The sequence below is a fragment of the Scyliorhinus torazame genome, chromosome 15 (assembly GCF_047496885.1).
Source record: "Scyliorhinus torazame isolate Kashiwa2021f chromosome 15, sScyTor2.1, whole genome shotgun sequence".
In the NCBI taxonomy this organism is placed as follows: domain Eukaryota; kingdom Metazoa; phylum Chordata; class Chondrichthyes; order Carcharhiniformes; family Scyliorhinidae; genus Scyliorhinus; species Scyliorhinus torazame.
Window position 1 is genome coordinate 126,296,510 of NC_092721.1, and position 12,652 is coordinate 126,309,161.

Below are 12,652 nucleotides of genomic sequence, written 5' to 3' on the forward strand. Positions count from 1 at the left end.
CAACACTTGCTCAATGCTCCACACCCATAGCTGAGCAGGAAAATTATCCCTCACATTGTTCTCCCAGGGCATCAAATCAACCCCCCCCCCCCCCTCCAATGCAGCCATGTTAATCAGTGAAACAACACTATTAACATCCTCCATTCCTCCTGCCCCATAATCTTGTCCCTCTTACTACTTCCCTGCTTCCCTGGACACTCCAATTAAATAATCCTTCTGCATTTGGTTTGCTCACTCCATCTCTGTGCACTCTTCAATTCTCTCTCGCTCTCCTGCCCCACACTTTGTTTTCTCCCGTTCTCTCACCGTTCATGTCTCCCTAGCGCATGCTCTTGTGTTCTATCCATCGTATGTTCTCTCCATTGCACCTTGTTTGTGTCACACTCTCATCATTGCTCTCTCTCCCACACTCCCTCCCATGCTCTCTCCCTCGTGTTCTTCCTCCCTCTTCCCCTGTCCCTTGCACGCTCTCTCTCTCTTGCACATGTTCTCTTCTGCCATCTCTCTCACACAACCGCATTGTCTCCAGGACTTTCACATTCCCACGTGTTGTTTCCTGCACATTTACTCACCCACGTGTTGGGCGAGATTCTCCACTCCCGCGCCGGTTAGGAGAATCGCTTGGGCCGCCAAACTTTCCAGCGACGCCGGTCCGACGCGCTCCCGTGATTCTCCCAAGCGGCGGGAACGGTCCCGTTGAGTTCCGCGGGCCGCAGGCCGGAGAATCGCCCGAGACACCCAAAATAGCGATTCTCCGGCACTCCTGCTATTCTCAGGCCCGGATGGGCCGAGCGGCCAGGCGGGTTCCCCCCGGCGCCGTCCACACCTGGTCGCTGCCGTCGGGAACAGCGCGGGAACGCTGGGGGGGGCGGCCTGCGGGGGGGGGGGGGGGGGGGGGGATCCTGCACCGGGGGGTACCTCAAATGTGGGATGGCCCGCGATCAGTGCCCACCGATCGTCGGGCCGTCCTCTCTGAAGGAGGACCTCCTTCCTTCCGCGGCCGCACAATCCGTCCGCCACCTTCCTGCGGGGCGGACTCGGAGAGGACGGCAACCACGCATGCGCGGGTGACCCCAGTTATGCGGTGCTGGCCGCGTCATGTATGCGGCGCCGCCTTTACATGGCGACAAGGCCTGGCGCTTGTAGATTACGCGGCCCCGCTCCTAGCCCATTATCGGGGCCCTGAATCGGTCAGGATAGGGGCCGTTTCGCGCCGTTGTGAACCTCGACGGCGTTCACGACGGCGTGGGCACTTCGGCGCGGGAGTGGAGAATCCCGCCCGTTGTTTCCCGCTCACTCACTCACCCACGCGTCCTCTCCCTCACACTCACCCACGTGTTCTTTCCCGCATACTCACTCACCCACGCGTTTTTCCCGCATACTCCCTCACCCACGTGTTCTCTCCCGCATACTCCCTCACCCACGTGTTCTCTCCCGCATACTCCCTCACCCACGTGTTCTCTCCCTCATACTCACTCAGCCACGTGTTCTTTCCCGCATACTCACTCACCCACGTGTTCTCTCCCGCATACTCCCTCACCCACGTGTTCTCTCCCGCACACTCACTCACCCACGTGTTCTCTCCCGCACACTCACTCACCCACGCGTTTTTCCCGCACACTCACTCACCCACGCGTTTTTCCCGCACACTCACTCACCCACGCGTTTTTCCCGCACACTCACCCACGCGTTTTTCCCGCACACTCACTCACCCACGCGTTCTCTCCCACATACTCACTCACCCACGCGTTCTCTCCCACATACTCACTCACCCACGCGTCCTCTCCTGCATACTCATTCACCCACGCGTTTTTCCCGCATACTCCCTCACCCACGCTTCCTCTCCCACATACTCACTCACCCACGCGTCCTCTCCTGCATACTCACTCACCCACGCGTCCTCTCCTGCATACTCATTCACCCACGCGTTTTTCCCGCATACTCCCTCACCCACGCGTCCTCTCCCACATACTCCCTCACCCACGCGTTTTTCCCGCACACTCACCCACGTGTCCGCTCCTGCATACTCCCTCACCCACGCGTCCTCTCCTGCATACTCCCTCACCCACGCGTCCTCTCCTGCATACTCACTCACCCACGCGTCCTCTCCTGCATACTCACTCACCCACGCGTCCTCTCCCGCATACTCACTCACCCACGCGTCCTCTCCCGCACACTCACTCACCCACGCGTCCTCTCCTGCATACTCCCTCACCCACGTGTTCTCTCCCGCACACTCACTCAGTCACATATATTCTCTCCTGCTTTCCTCCTGGTGTTTTCTCCCACATACACTGTTCAGAATCATGTTCTCTCTCTCGCAAATTCTCAAGCTCTCTTGTACTCTTGCCCAATGATCAACTAGTTAATATAAGTCTACAATAATTAAGGACAAATGGTCCTCTTCGGCATGTTCTGCATTTTTAATTTTCCACTTCCCTATCCCTTCACCCATATTACTGCTTTTTCATTCATAGTAATATACCCAATTTTTAAATTTGTAATATACCCAATTGTGGATCCACAAAAGTTACAGGATTTCCGCTGGCCCGGAACAATCCAGTTTGTCTCAAATTCAGGTCCCCAGCTGCTAATTTGCTGCCACATTGCCCTTCCCAGTCCAGGAATTATCTCTCGTCATAACCACAGGAGTGCAGCCTGCTAATGATTAATTTCCCAGTTGCCACACCAGCTGTTATGGATGCTTCAAAATTGCACCATATCTATTATTTCTAATGTTCAGCTGAATTATTTGAATTCCTGGCATCATCGCTTCAATCCTGTAATTTTTATGATGGGTTTTTCGGCATGCCTCTATCCTGTGAGGTGGTGACTTACTGAGGGCAGGAACAAGGCAACCAAACCTTGAGCCTTCTAACCCTGTTACAATTGTAATAAAGTTTGACACCAGCAAATACTGCAGATTCTGAAATGTGAAACGTCATAAATGTTGGAAATACCCAGCTGGACAGGCAGCATTTGTGGGCAGCAAAACAGAGTTAACATTGCAGGTCAACCTATCTTCAAAATTCTAATAAAGTTTGATTCATGTACTACAGGAAACATTGTGCCCCCTTTAACAAAGTTTGCAGTCCAGCAAACTGGATCATGCCAAGATCCTATATCTCTAAAGCTTGGTTGATGTTGATGATCTTCACGACATAGTTTAATCGCGAACACCATTAGTATAGTCAAAAAAGCAAGCTTGGGGTGAGGGAAGAATGTTGCCTGAGAGTAATTGTTTTTTAAAAGTTCTGTATTTCATTGCAGGTGAGTTCATTATTGGCCGAGTGATTAAAGCTATGAACAACAGCTGGCACCCAGAATGTTTTTGCTGTGACCTCTGCCAGCAGATTCTTGCGGATATTGGATTTGTGAAGAATGCTGGCAGGTTTGTATATTTGGTCGTCCTTTTATTATGAGTACAGGATAGTTTGCCTACCTGAGGGTCCGCTGTGTATAACTCACTTGCATTTTGTGATAGAGCTACAATATTTTACAAGAGAAGATCACTTGGCTCATCATGTCTGTATTTTCTCGAACATTCCAAACGTAATCTTGTTGATTTGTCCTCATTGTCTGCTCAGTATCTTTCCCTGCTTTAAATAGTTAATAGCCTTGGCTCAGGGATCGCACACTCCCCTCTGAGACAGAAGATCATTAATGTTCTATTTCAGAAAGCTTGATGGTAAGAATAGAACTGAAGCCAGTCTTTACACACCTTTATAGAGATACACATTACAAACCCAACAACCAAAATGTTAATCTGTTTCCATTTGTATGAACAGAAGTGAATTTCCAGCTGATAACCACCACCTGACTGCAATCAACAAGCATTTAACAATAGATTCATGTCCCACACCAGGGACTTGAAACATACAATCTAGGAGAACACTTTGTGCACTGCTGAGGGAATGTTTCATTGTCAGAGGAGTTTTAATCCAGATCAAATGTTAAACCAAAGCCCTGCTTGCCTCCTATAAAATATACCACGGCACTATTTGAAAAAATGAATGGGCGTTCTCTTAGTTGTTTGTCCAACCCTCAGCCCCTGCTCTCATTACAGCCTTGCTCCAAGCATGGACAAAAGAGGTGAAGAGAGAGTGACTGCTCTTAACATCAAGGCAATATCTTGATGGAGTGTGACATCAACGAGCCCTTGCAAAACTGGAATCAGGTGAAAACTCTCCACTGGTTGGAATCATGCCTGAACAAAGGAAGATTGTTGTGGTTGTTGGGGATCAATCCACTCAGTCCCAGGGTGTTGTTGCAGGAATCTTCAGTGTAATGTCCGAGGCCCAATCATCTTCAGCTGCTTGCTTCATCAGTTACCTTCCCTCCATCCCTCCATCATAAACTTAGAAATGGGGATGTTCACTGATGAATGCACAATATTAAGCACCATTTGCGGCGACTCAGACATTGAATGTAGTGAGACTTGGACAACATTCAGGCTTGGGCTGATAGGTGGCAAGTAAATTTGCGCCACACACTTGTCAGGCAGTGGCCATCCCCCTGTGACATTCAATGGCATTACAGTCACTGGATCCCCCATTATCAACATCCTGGGGGTTACTATTGGCCAGAAACTGAACTTGACTAGCAACATAAATACTGTGGCTATAAGAGCAGGTCAGAGACTAGGAAACCTGCGGCACACCATTTACCTCCTGACTTCCCAAGCCTGTCCACCATCTTGGGCATAAGTCAGGGGTGTGATGGAACATTCTCCATTTGTCTGGGTGAATGCAGCCCCAATTACACTCCAGAAGCTCTCACCGCCCAGGACAAAGCAGGCTGCATGATTGGCATCCGACCTGACATACAGTGGCAGCAGTAAGGGCCATCTACATGATGTACTGCAAGAACTCACAAAGGCTCCTTAGACAGCACCTTTCAAGCACCCAAACTTGAGCACCTAGAAAGAAAAGGGCAGCAGATGTGTGGGAACACCATTATTTACAAGTTTCCATCTTAAGTCTCACACTATTTCCTGATTTGCAACTATATCACATTCATTCTTTGTCAGTGTGTCAAAATCCTGGAGCTCACTTCCTCGCAGTACTGTGGGTGTACCTACACCACATGGACTGCAGCAATTCAAGAAGGCAGCTAACCAACATTTTCACAGGGGTAATTAGTGATGGGCAATAAATGCTTGCCTAGCCAGCAACGCCCATATATGCACAGTATATACACAGTATATATTTTTTAAACCCTGTAGTCCGCATTGTGTTGGCACATCCTGCTTTTTGGGAAGGGGGCTCCAATATTTTGACCCAGTGAGAGTGAAGGCGTGGTGATCTAGTTCCAAGTCAGGTTGGTGCATGGCTTGAAAGGGGGCTTGCAGGTGTTGGTGTTCTCATGCACCTGTCCTTCTAGATGGTAAAAGTTGAGGGTTTGGAAGATGTTGTTGAAGGAGGCTTGATGAGTTGTTGCAGTGTATGTTGTGGATGGTATACATTACTGCCACTGTGTATCAGTGGAGGGAATGAATGTACAAGTTGGTGGATGGGGTGCCAATCAAGTGGCTGCTTTGTCTTGGATGATGCAGAGCTTCTTCAGTGTTGTTGGAGGTGAGCTCATTGAGGCAAGGGAACGTACTCCATCACACCCATGACTTATGCTTTGCAGATGGTGAACAGGTTTTGAGTAGTCAGAAAGTGAGTACCTGCCACAGAATTCCAAACCTTTGACCTGCTCTTTTAGTCACAGTGTTTACATGGGTGGTCCAGTTATGTTTTGGTCAATGGGAACTTCCCTGGATGTTGACAGTGGGGGATTAATTCAATGGTGGCAAGGCTGTTCAATGTCAAGGGCAAATGGTTAGATTCTCTCTGGTTGGAGATTATCATGGGTTGCATGGTGTCACGGTGGTTAGCACTCGGTGTCACAGTTGCCAGAGTTCAATTCCGGCCTCGGGTGACTGTGTGGAGTTTGCACCTTCTCCCCATGTCTGCGTGGGTCTCCTCTGGGTCCTCCCGGTTTTCTCTCACAGTCCAGAGATGTGCAGGTTAGGTGGATTGGCCATAAGTTGCCTTTAGTGTCCAAAAAGGTTAAGTGCAGTTACTGGGTTATAGGGATTGGATGGGTTGTGGGCCTAGGTAGGGTGCTTTATCGTAGGGTCGGTGCAGATTGACAAAAACACCCCCAAAATCCCCCAGTCCACCAACCCCCCCCCCAACAGTCAACGGTAACCAACACCTGACAGTGCATGATAAACATACCCCAACAATTGTAGAACCCATCACTCGTTCCCCCTGAGAGCAAATTACACCTTTTCCAGGGTTAGAAACTCCAGCAGGTCCCCCCGCCACGCCGAGGCACGGGATGGCGAAGCTGACCTCCTCCCCAACAAGATTCACCTATGAGCAATCAGCGAGGTGAAGGCTAAAACATCTGCCCCCCTCCTGCAGCTCCGGCCGGTCTGACACCCCGAATATGACTTCTAGGGGACCGGGTTCCACATCCACACCCCAAGATGGTGCTGAACACTGACTCCAAAACATTCCCAGCTTCGGGCAGGCCCAAAACATATGTAAATGGTTCACAGGGCTTTTCCCAAATCACTCACAAGACATCCTCTACCCCTTCGAACAGCTGGATCATCCTAGACTTTGTGAAGTGCGCCCTGTACACTACCTTCAGTTGTATCAGTCCCAGCCTCATGCACAAAGTCAAGGCATTTATCCTCCACAGCACCTCACCACAGACACTCCTCCAGCACCACCCCCAACTCTTCCTTCCACTTCAACTTAACCCCCTCCATGGACACTTCATCCTCCTTCAAAATCCTCTTGTAAATCACTGAGCCAACCCTCCCCCCCCCCCCCCCCCCCCCCCGCACCTCTGCCTCCAGAAACGATCAAGCAGGTGCTAATGGGAAGACTTATTTCGCAAAGTCCTGCTCCTTCATATACCTGAAATGTACGCCCACGCCAGCACAAACTTCTTGCCCAACTCCTCCAAACTCACTTATTGCACCCCCCCCCCCCCCCTCCCCGAAACAGATCCTTCATTTCCTTAAACCACCTCTCTTCCCTTTGCCGGAACCTTGCGTCCATCCTTGTCAGCTCATACCCATGATTTCCTCTAATCGGCATCTCCCCGGACCAAGCTCCCAACCTTAAATGCTGCCTGAACTGCCTCCAGATCTTCAACATGGCAACCATGTGTTATAGGCCAGGGTTTAGAGAACCCCAAAGTGTATCATAGAGTTCACCTGACCCACAACCTTGACTAGATTGTGGTATGGGGAGCACACGGCCCATTCTACAGGTGTGGTACAGCAGAAATGGAAAAGTATGTTTCAAAGCAAAACAATGTTTATTCTATGAACTCAAGTTAACCTTTTTAAAACAAACAGTGAATATCTTAGCAACCATTAATTCAAATACAACCCCCAAGAATACAACACTAAGGAATCCTTTAAGCTTTCCTTTTCACATCCATAAGACTTAAAACACCTTTTACCAGAAGCACATCAGGTTAAAGTCACTACTGTTATTAGTTTTAAATCAACAGGATCGATTTACAGTCTTTAGTTTAGAGAGAGGCTCTAATACACCTTCTGGCTGTGACTGCAGCTATCCAGCTCTGAAAACGAAACTAAAACACACCCTGCAGCAAACAGCCTAAAATGAAAGTAAAAAGCTGACAGACAGCCCAGCTCCACCCACTCTCTGACATCACTGCCGTAATAAACATCCATTTCTTGAAGGTACTCTCACTACAGATACTTGTACATACCCATTTATAAACACCCATTTCTTAAAGGTACTCTCACATGACACACTACTGAACTGACCAAATACTACCCTGGGGCTATCGGGGGTGGAGCCATTGCCAGCCCCTGCAACCCTGACCCCCTGCAAGAGCCCACCTCTATCCTGAGCCACAAAGTCCCCCCTCCCTGCTCCATCCTTGAATTTCCTCTGCATTTACCACCCAATAATAATACATTGAATTTAGGAGGCAAACCCCTCTGCAGTATCATCTCCTAATCCTAGCCACCTTCCCCACCCAGAGAAATGCGGAGATTAGCCTGTCCAACCCCCTAAAAAAACGCCTTGGGCAAAAAGACCAGCAGGCCTTCAAACAAGAACAAGAATCGCAGCAACACATTCTTCAAATTTATTTTTTAAAGTTATCATTCTCCCTGGGAATCAGGGCTGTGTGAATGTGTTTTTTATTGAACTAATCGAAGTGGCGAATCAGAGAACTCTAATTCAAATGCCTAACTGTACAAATTGGAAAATAAATCTGGGATTGTTTTCTGTGGCTTAATATAACAATAGCCAGTACTTCATTGAGAGAAAAACAATTGTTGTATTTTTCCAATGTGTTTGTGAGTTCAAAATTGATTTAGTATAAAATCTGATTGTCCATGTCAATTTACATCATATATGTTTAGTTTACATTTCTGATTCCATGTTCCTTTTCTATTTTACTCTTATCAGTCTTCTGGCTGTTTCCTTTTTATGATTCTAATTTGTTAAACCCTACACACTCTATTGCATAAGTCCAAATCCTAAAACTTCATGATAAATATGACATGTATTAACAAATTATCACAGTTGATCACAAAATGTAAGAGGACAGAAAATGAATATCAGAAAATATTGTTTTAATGTTAATATTTTTAGCTGTGCAAGGGCATTATTCATAATTCAGCAAAAAAGTAACAATATAAATGAGACCAAAGCCGTCTCTTCATATTATCCCAAGATTAATTCGGTCCATAGTTTTCTGTTTCCTTTTGAAAGCCATTTTGTGAGTTAGTTCATGTTTAATCTGTTACAAATGTAGGATGCAGGTTCAGAACTATGCCATCAATGAAAGCCACAAAAATATTAGGTTCCTCGGCTGAGGGGCAGGTTCATTTGCTTGATCTTTTGGTTGAAAGGTAGACCAGTAGGAATCTCAGGAAAGAAAACAATTTGGAGTGGGATAAATTACTGGTGGTTTCAGGTGATTTTAATTTACCACATAGCTACCCTGTTCAGTGATATTGCTAATTTGATTTTATTTTTGGCAGGACAGCTGCTGTTATAGAGCTAGGTATTTGGTGAGATAACAAACGAGAAATAATTCAAAATTATACAATACAGCTGACTCTTGAGTTCTTCATTCCTTATCAAATATTGTACTTTATATACCATCTATGGTCGTCGTGTTGACACTGGGGTGAGTTTCTTGGCCATTATATTCAGTTCTGGTCTTCCACACTTTCTCTCTGCAAAGAGACTCCTTAAAATTTTCTCCTACAAAAAAGTAAACCACTGGATCTAAGCAGCAGTTAATGCTGGCCAGACAAAAGAATGCACGGTTGATGATGGCAAGGCTCTGAATTGTGGGTGTAGACTCCAGTTGTTGATTTGCCATAATAATGTACAGTAAACGTGCAACATGATATGGTAAGAAGCAAACTAGAAAGACCGTTAATACAGTGAAAATCATTCTGGAGGCTTTGTGCTTGTGGTCAAGTCGCCTGTATGACTGAAGATGTCTGATTATGCATATATAGCAACAGATAATGACTAGAAATGGAAAAAGAAATCCAACTACCAGAGCACCAGAAGCATAAAGTGATGGCTTCTCCCTATACAATTGCAAGCACACAGTAGTGTTCTCTTGTGCCTGTACAGTTTGAGTGGTCACTGCAAGCTGAAAGGTTCCTAATACAGCAGTTACCCACACGGTTGCACTGATTATTTTTGCATAGCGAACTTTTCGAAAGTTGAGAGATCGCACAGGGTGCACAATTGCCAGGTAACGATCAATACTGATGCAGGTCAGGAAGTAGACACTGCTGTACAAATCGAGGTGAAAAAGAAAGCCAGTGATTCTGCAGGCTATCTCCCCAAATGGCCAGTGGCTTTGAAGTATATGATAGGTAATGCGTAACGGTAAAGTCAGAATGAGGCATAGGTCAGCAACTGCAAGATTCAACATATAAATGCTGGTTATAGTTTTGGTTTTCATACGACTGCAGAAGACCCACACAGAGATGCTATTCTGAATTAACCCAGCTGTAAATACAGTGCTGTAGATAACAATGTAAATCAGTCTTTCAGCTGCTGCAACTGTTAGATTGAAATTGGGTTCCATTGCCAGCTGTAACTTTGTGGTCGCTGTAGTAGTGTTCTTCCAGTGCAGAGAATCATGAGCCATGATTCTTTCCAACTGTTGTAGATTGTAATTAAGAACAAGGTTATTTCTCCACCTGGAAAGATCTTCAAAATCTGTGCATTTTCATTTTTTTTTTAAACTTAAAAACTTTCTTCCTCTAGTGCTTTATACATGAGCATTAAATTCTGCAGAAATGGAAGAAGAACCAAACGAAGATTAAAAACTTATAATGATAGATATTCATATTTTCATATGCAAAGCTATTGAAAATCTATAATTATTGAAAATCTATAATTAGATACAAAAATGATCACTGAAGAACAAAGGTTACTTTTTACACATTTGACAATAGGCAGACTTAAACTTTTCCCAGTTGCGGCATATAGTACTCACAGTTTGTTGGGTGTAATCTACAACTTTTCGAAGAGCGATCAGTCCAATACAACTCCTGCCCTATTTTGTGAATATAACTCTGTCCCTTTATGCAGCAGTGTCAAGGTATGTAGCAGCTGTGAGTTGCTGCGCTGACTATGAATTCCGTCTACTATATTTAAGGAAGCAGTTTCAATACCACATTTTAAAATCTGCTTTACATCAACAGTGTTGATTATGCAGGAAGCACTTCCTCTGGGAACACCGTTCCATGTAGTGATGTCTTCCCGTAAGGAATAGCATCTCCATCAAAAGTCTCAAATAGAAACTTCCTTTTCCTAACTATAGACTGTATCCTTTAGCAATTTGAGAGCATGTATTTTACAACATATTTCCTTTCTTTTCTTTTTCCTGTGGTACCAAATAAAGCTTCGTAATAAACTGGGGTTCCTGTTGGCTACAATAAATATTAATTATATGTAATATGTTTATTAAGATGAACATTTGGAATTTGTTTTAATAAAGACCATAACTAAAACAAGGTTCAAATTCCTGACAAACCAAGTCCTGTGTGTGAATCCCTCAAGATTTCTTCTGGTTTTATTAATTTTGAGAAATGAAACGAGGAAAAAGGTCCTGAAAATATTGAAATGAAAGACAGAACACACAAACTAAAGTTCATTAAATTATTTCTCAAAACTACAATTTGATTATTTCGCAAACAATCCTGGAATAAACATGTGCATTTGCTAAGTGAACTATCTTGTGTCCTAATCTGCATCTTAGGCTATCGTGCATGATTGAAGTGTTAATGTATGACGTTAATGTTTTAAGACTTGCTCCAGCCATGTGGTGTCTTTCAGCAGCTATAGAGATAGAGGATTAAGCCTGGAAGTCAGCATACCTTGATTCAAATCTCTTAAGATCAGCTCACGAGATCTTTGCACCGATTTTTTGATTTGCACCGTTTCCCATCTGCAAAATCCTGTATCAAGAAAGTGTCACAAAATTCAGACTTAAATATTCTTTGAACTAATCAACATTTTGAATATTTTATTAGAATTTTGAATTAAAGTTATTAGTTTTAATTAAGCTATTACTAATATGTACCTGTGCTGATGTGGATCAGCTGTAGATTGTGATTTTGTGTTTGTCTGATGTAACAGTTCCGATATCTGATGTTTACTGCGTGTTATCATATTCTGACTTGATCTTGGTGCAGATGGATGTTACCAAACTTCAGTACTTACCTATTCTGCTTCATTTATTTGAAAACATTCTCTGGCCCTGTGAAAAATGTATTGTTTTCAGTATTGTTCATTTAATTGGATTTATCACATGTTTGTGATGTGTGCATTCACATTGCAAATTCTTTCTTCTTCCCTGAAGCTGTGGACACATTGCTGCAGTAAATATCAGAAGTGCTATTCACTTGTGATGGAAGTATCTAGGACACTGGATAATGGTCAGGAGTAAAACTCTTGGCCCATTTGTTCCCCCACCCCTCCCCATCATCCAGTCTTAGTGTTGCACCGTAACACAGCCTTAGTGGAGATCAACTAACCCAGCATAGACTGCATCTTCTAATGCTTCCGTCCCTCACTAAATCACTGAAGCATCAGAAGAATACAATTAATGTGTTTTAAAGACTTAAATTCTTCCAGCATCACCATTTTATTCAATTTTAAGAGTGCACATTTGCTATTGAAGAATGAGTAGAAAATATTTTGTTCCATGAATAATTTAAACTTTTCGCCTTCAGGCATCTCTGCCGTCCTTGCCATAACCGTGAAAAGGCCAGAGGTCTGGGGAAATATATCTGTCAGAAATGTCATGCCATCATTGATGAACAGCCCCTTATATTCAAGAATGATCCCTACCACCCTGATCATTTCAACTGTGTAAACTGTGGGTGAGGAATATTCTATTTTATATTACATATTCATGCAGTATATGTGCATAAGAGTGGATCTAAGACAGGGTTATATCTGTTAGAAAAATTATCATCCACGATAGAAATGATTTAAGTTTAAGTGCTAAGAGGTAGGCTGCTCCATAATTAATAATTGGGCAATAAATATTTGCTCCCTCTCAATCCATCTTAGTCTGTCTCTCTTTTATCTCTGCCTCATTGCTTTTATATTTTATT

The 12,652-nt window shown here is 44.6% G+C and overlaps 2 protein-coding genes across 10 annotated transcripts in view; one reads left to right on the forward strand and one right to left on the reverse strand.

The window, feature by feature from the left end:
* Nucleotides 1–12,652, forward strand: part of LOC140391802 (LIM and senescent cell antigen-like-containing domain protein 1) — a 183,141-nt gene that overhangs the window by 133,784 nt on the left and 36,705 nt on the right. For all 8 annotated transcript variants that reach the window (XM_072476691.1, XM_072476693.1, XM_072476694.1 and 5 more), the window contains 2 exons: nucleotides 3,271–3,391; nucleotides 12,266–12,415. In XM_072476691.1, coding sequence (XP_072332792.1) covers nucleotides 3,271–3,391; nucleotides 12,266–12,415 — 271 coding nt within the window. The remainder of the gene's footprint in view (nucleotides 1–3,270; nucleotides 3,392–12,265; nucleotides 12,416–12,652) is intronic.
* On the reverse strand, nucleotides 8,606–11,088 carry LOC140391801 (uracil nucleotide/cysteinyl leukotriene receptor-like). 2 transcript variants are annotated; one of them, XM_072476686.1, is made up of 2 exons: nucleotides 10,525–11,088; nucleotides 8,606–10,185 (listed from the first exon to the last, which is right to left on the reverse strand). In XM_072476686.1, exon 2 carries the CDS (start codon nucleotides 10,171–10,173, stop codon nucleotides 9,151–9,153), a length of 1,023 nt encoding a protein of 340 aa, XP_072332787.1. In that variant the 5' UTR covers nucleotides 10,174–10,185; nucleotides 10,525–11,088; the 3' UTR covers nucleotides 8,606–9,150. The 2 variants fall into 2 exon arrangements, with proteins under 2 accessions (XP_072332787.1, XP_072332786.1); XM_072476685.1 differs by having other exon boundaries at nucleotides 8,606–10,316; nucleotides 10,525–11,086.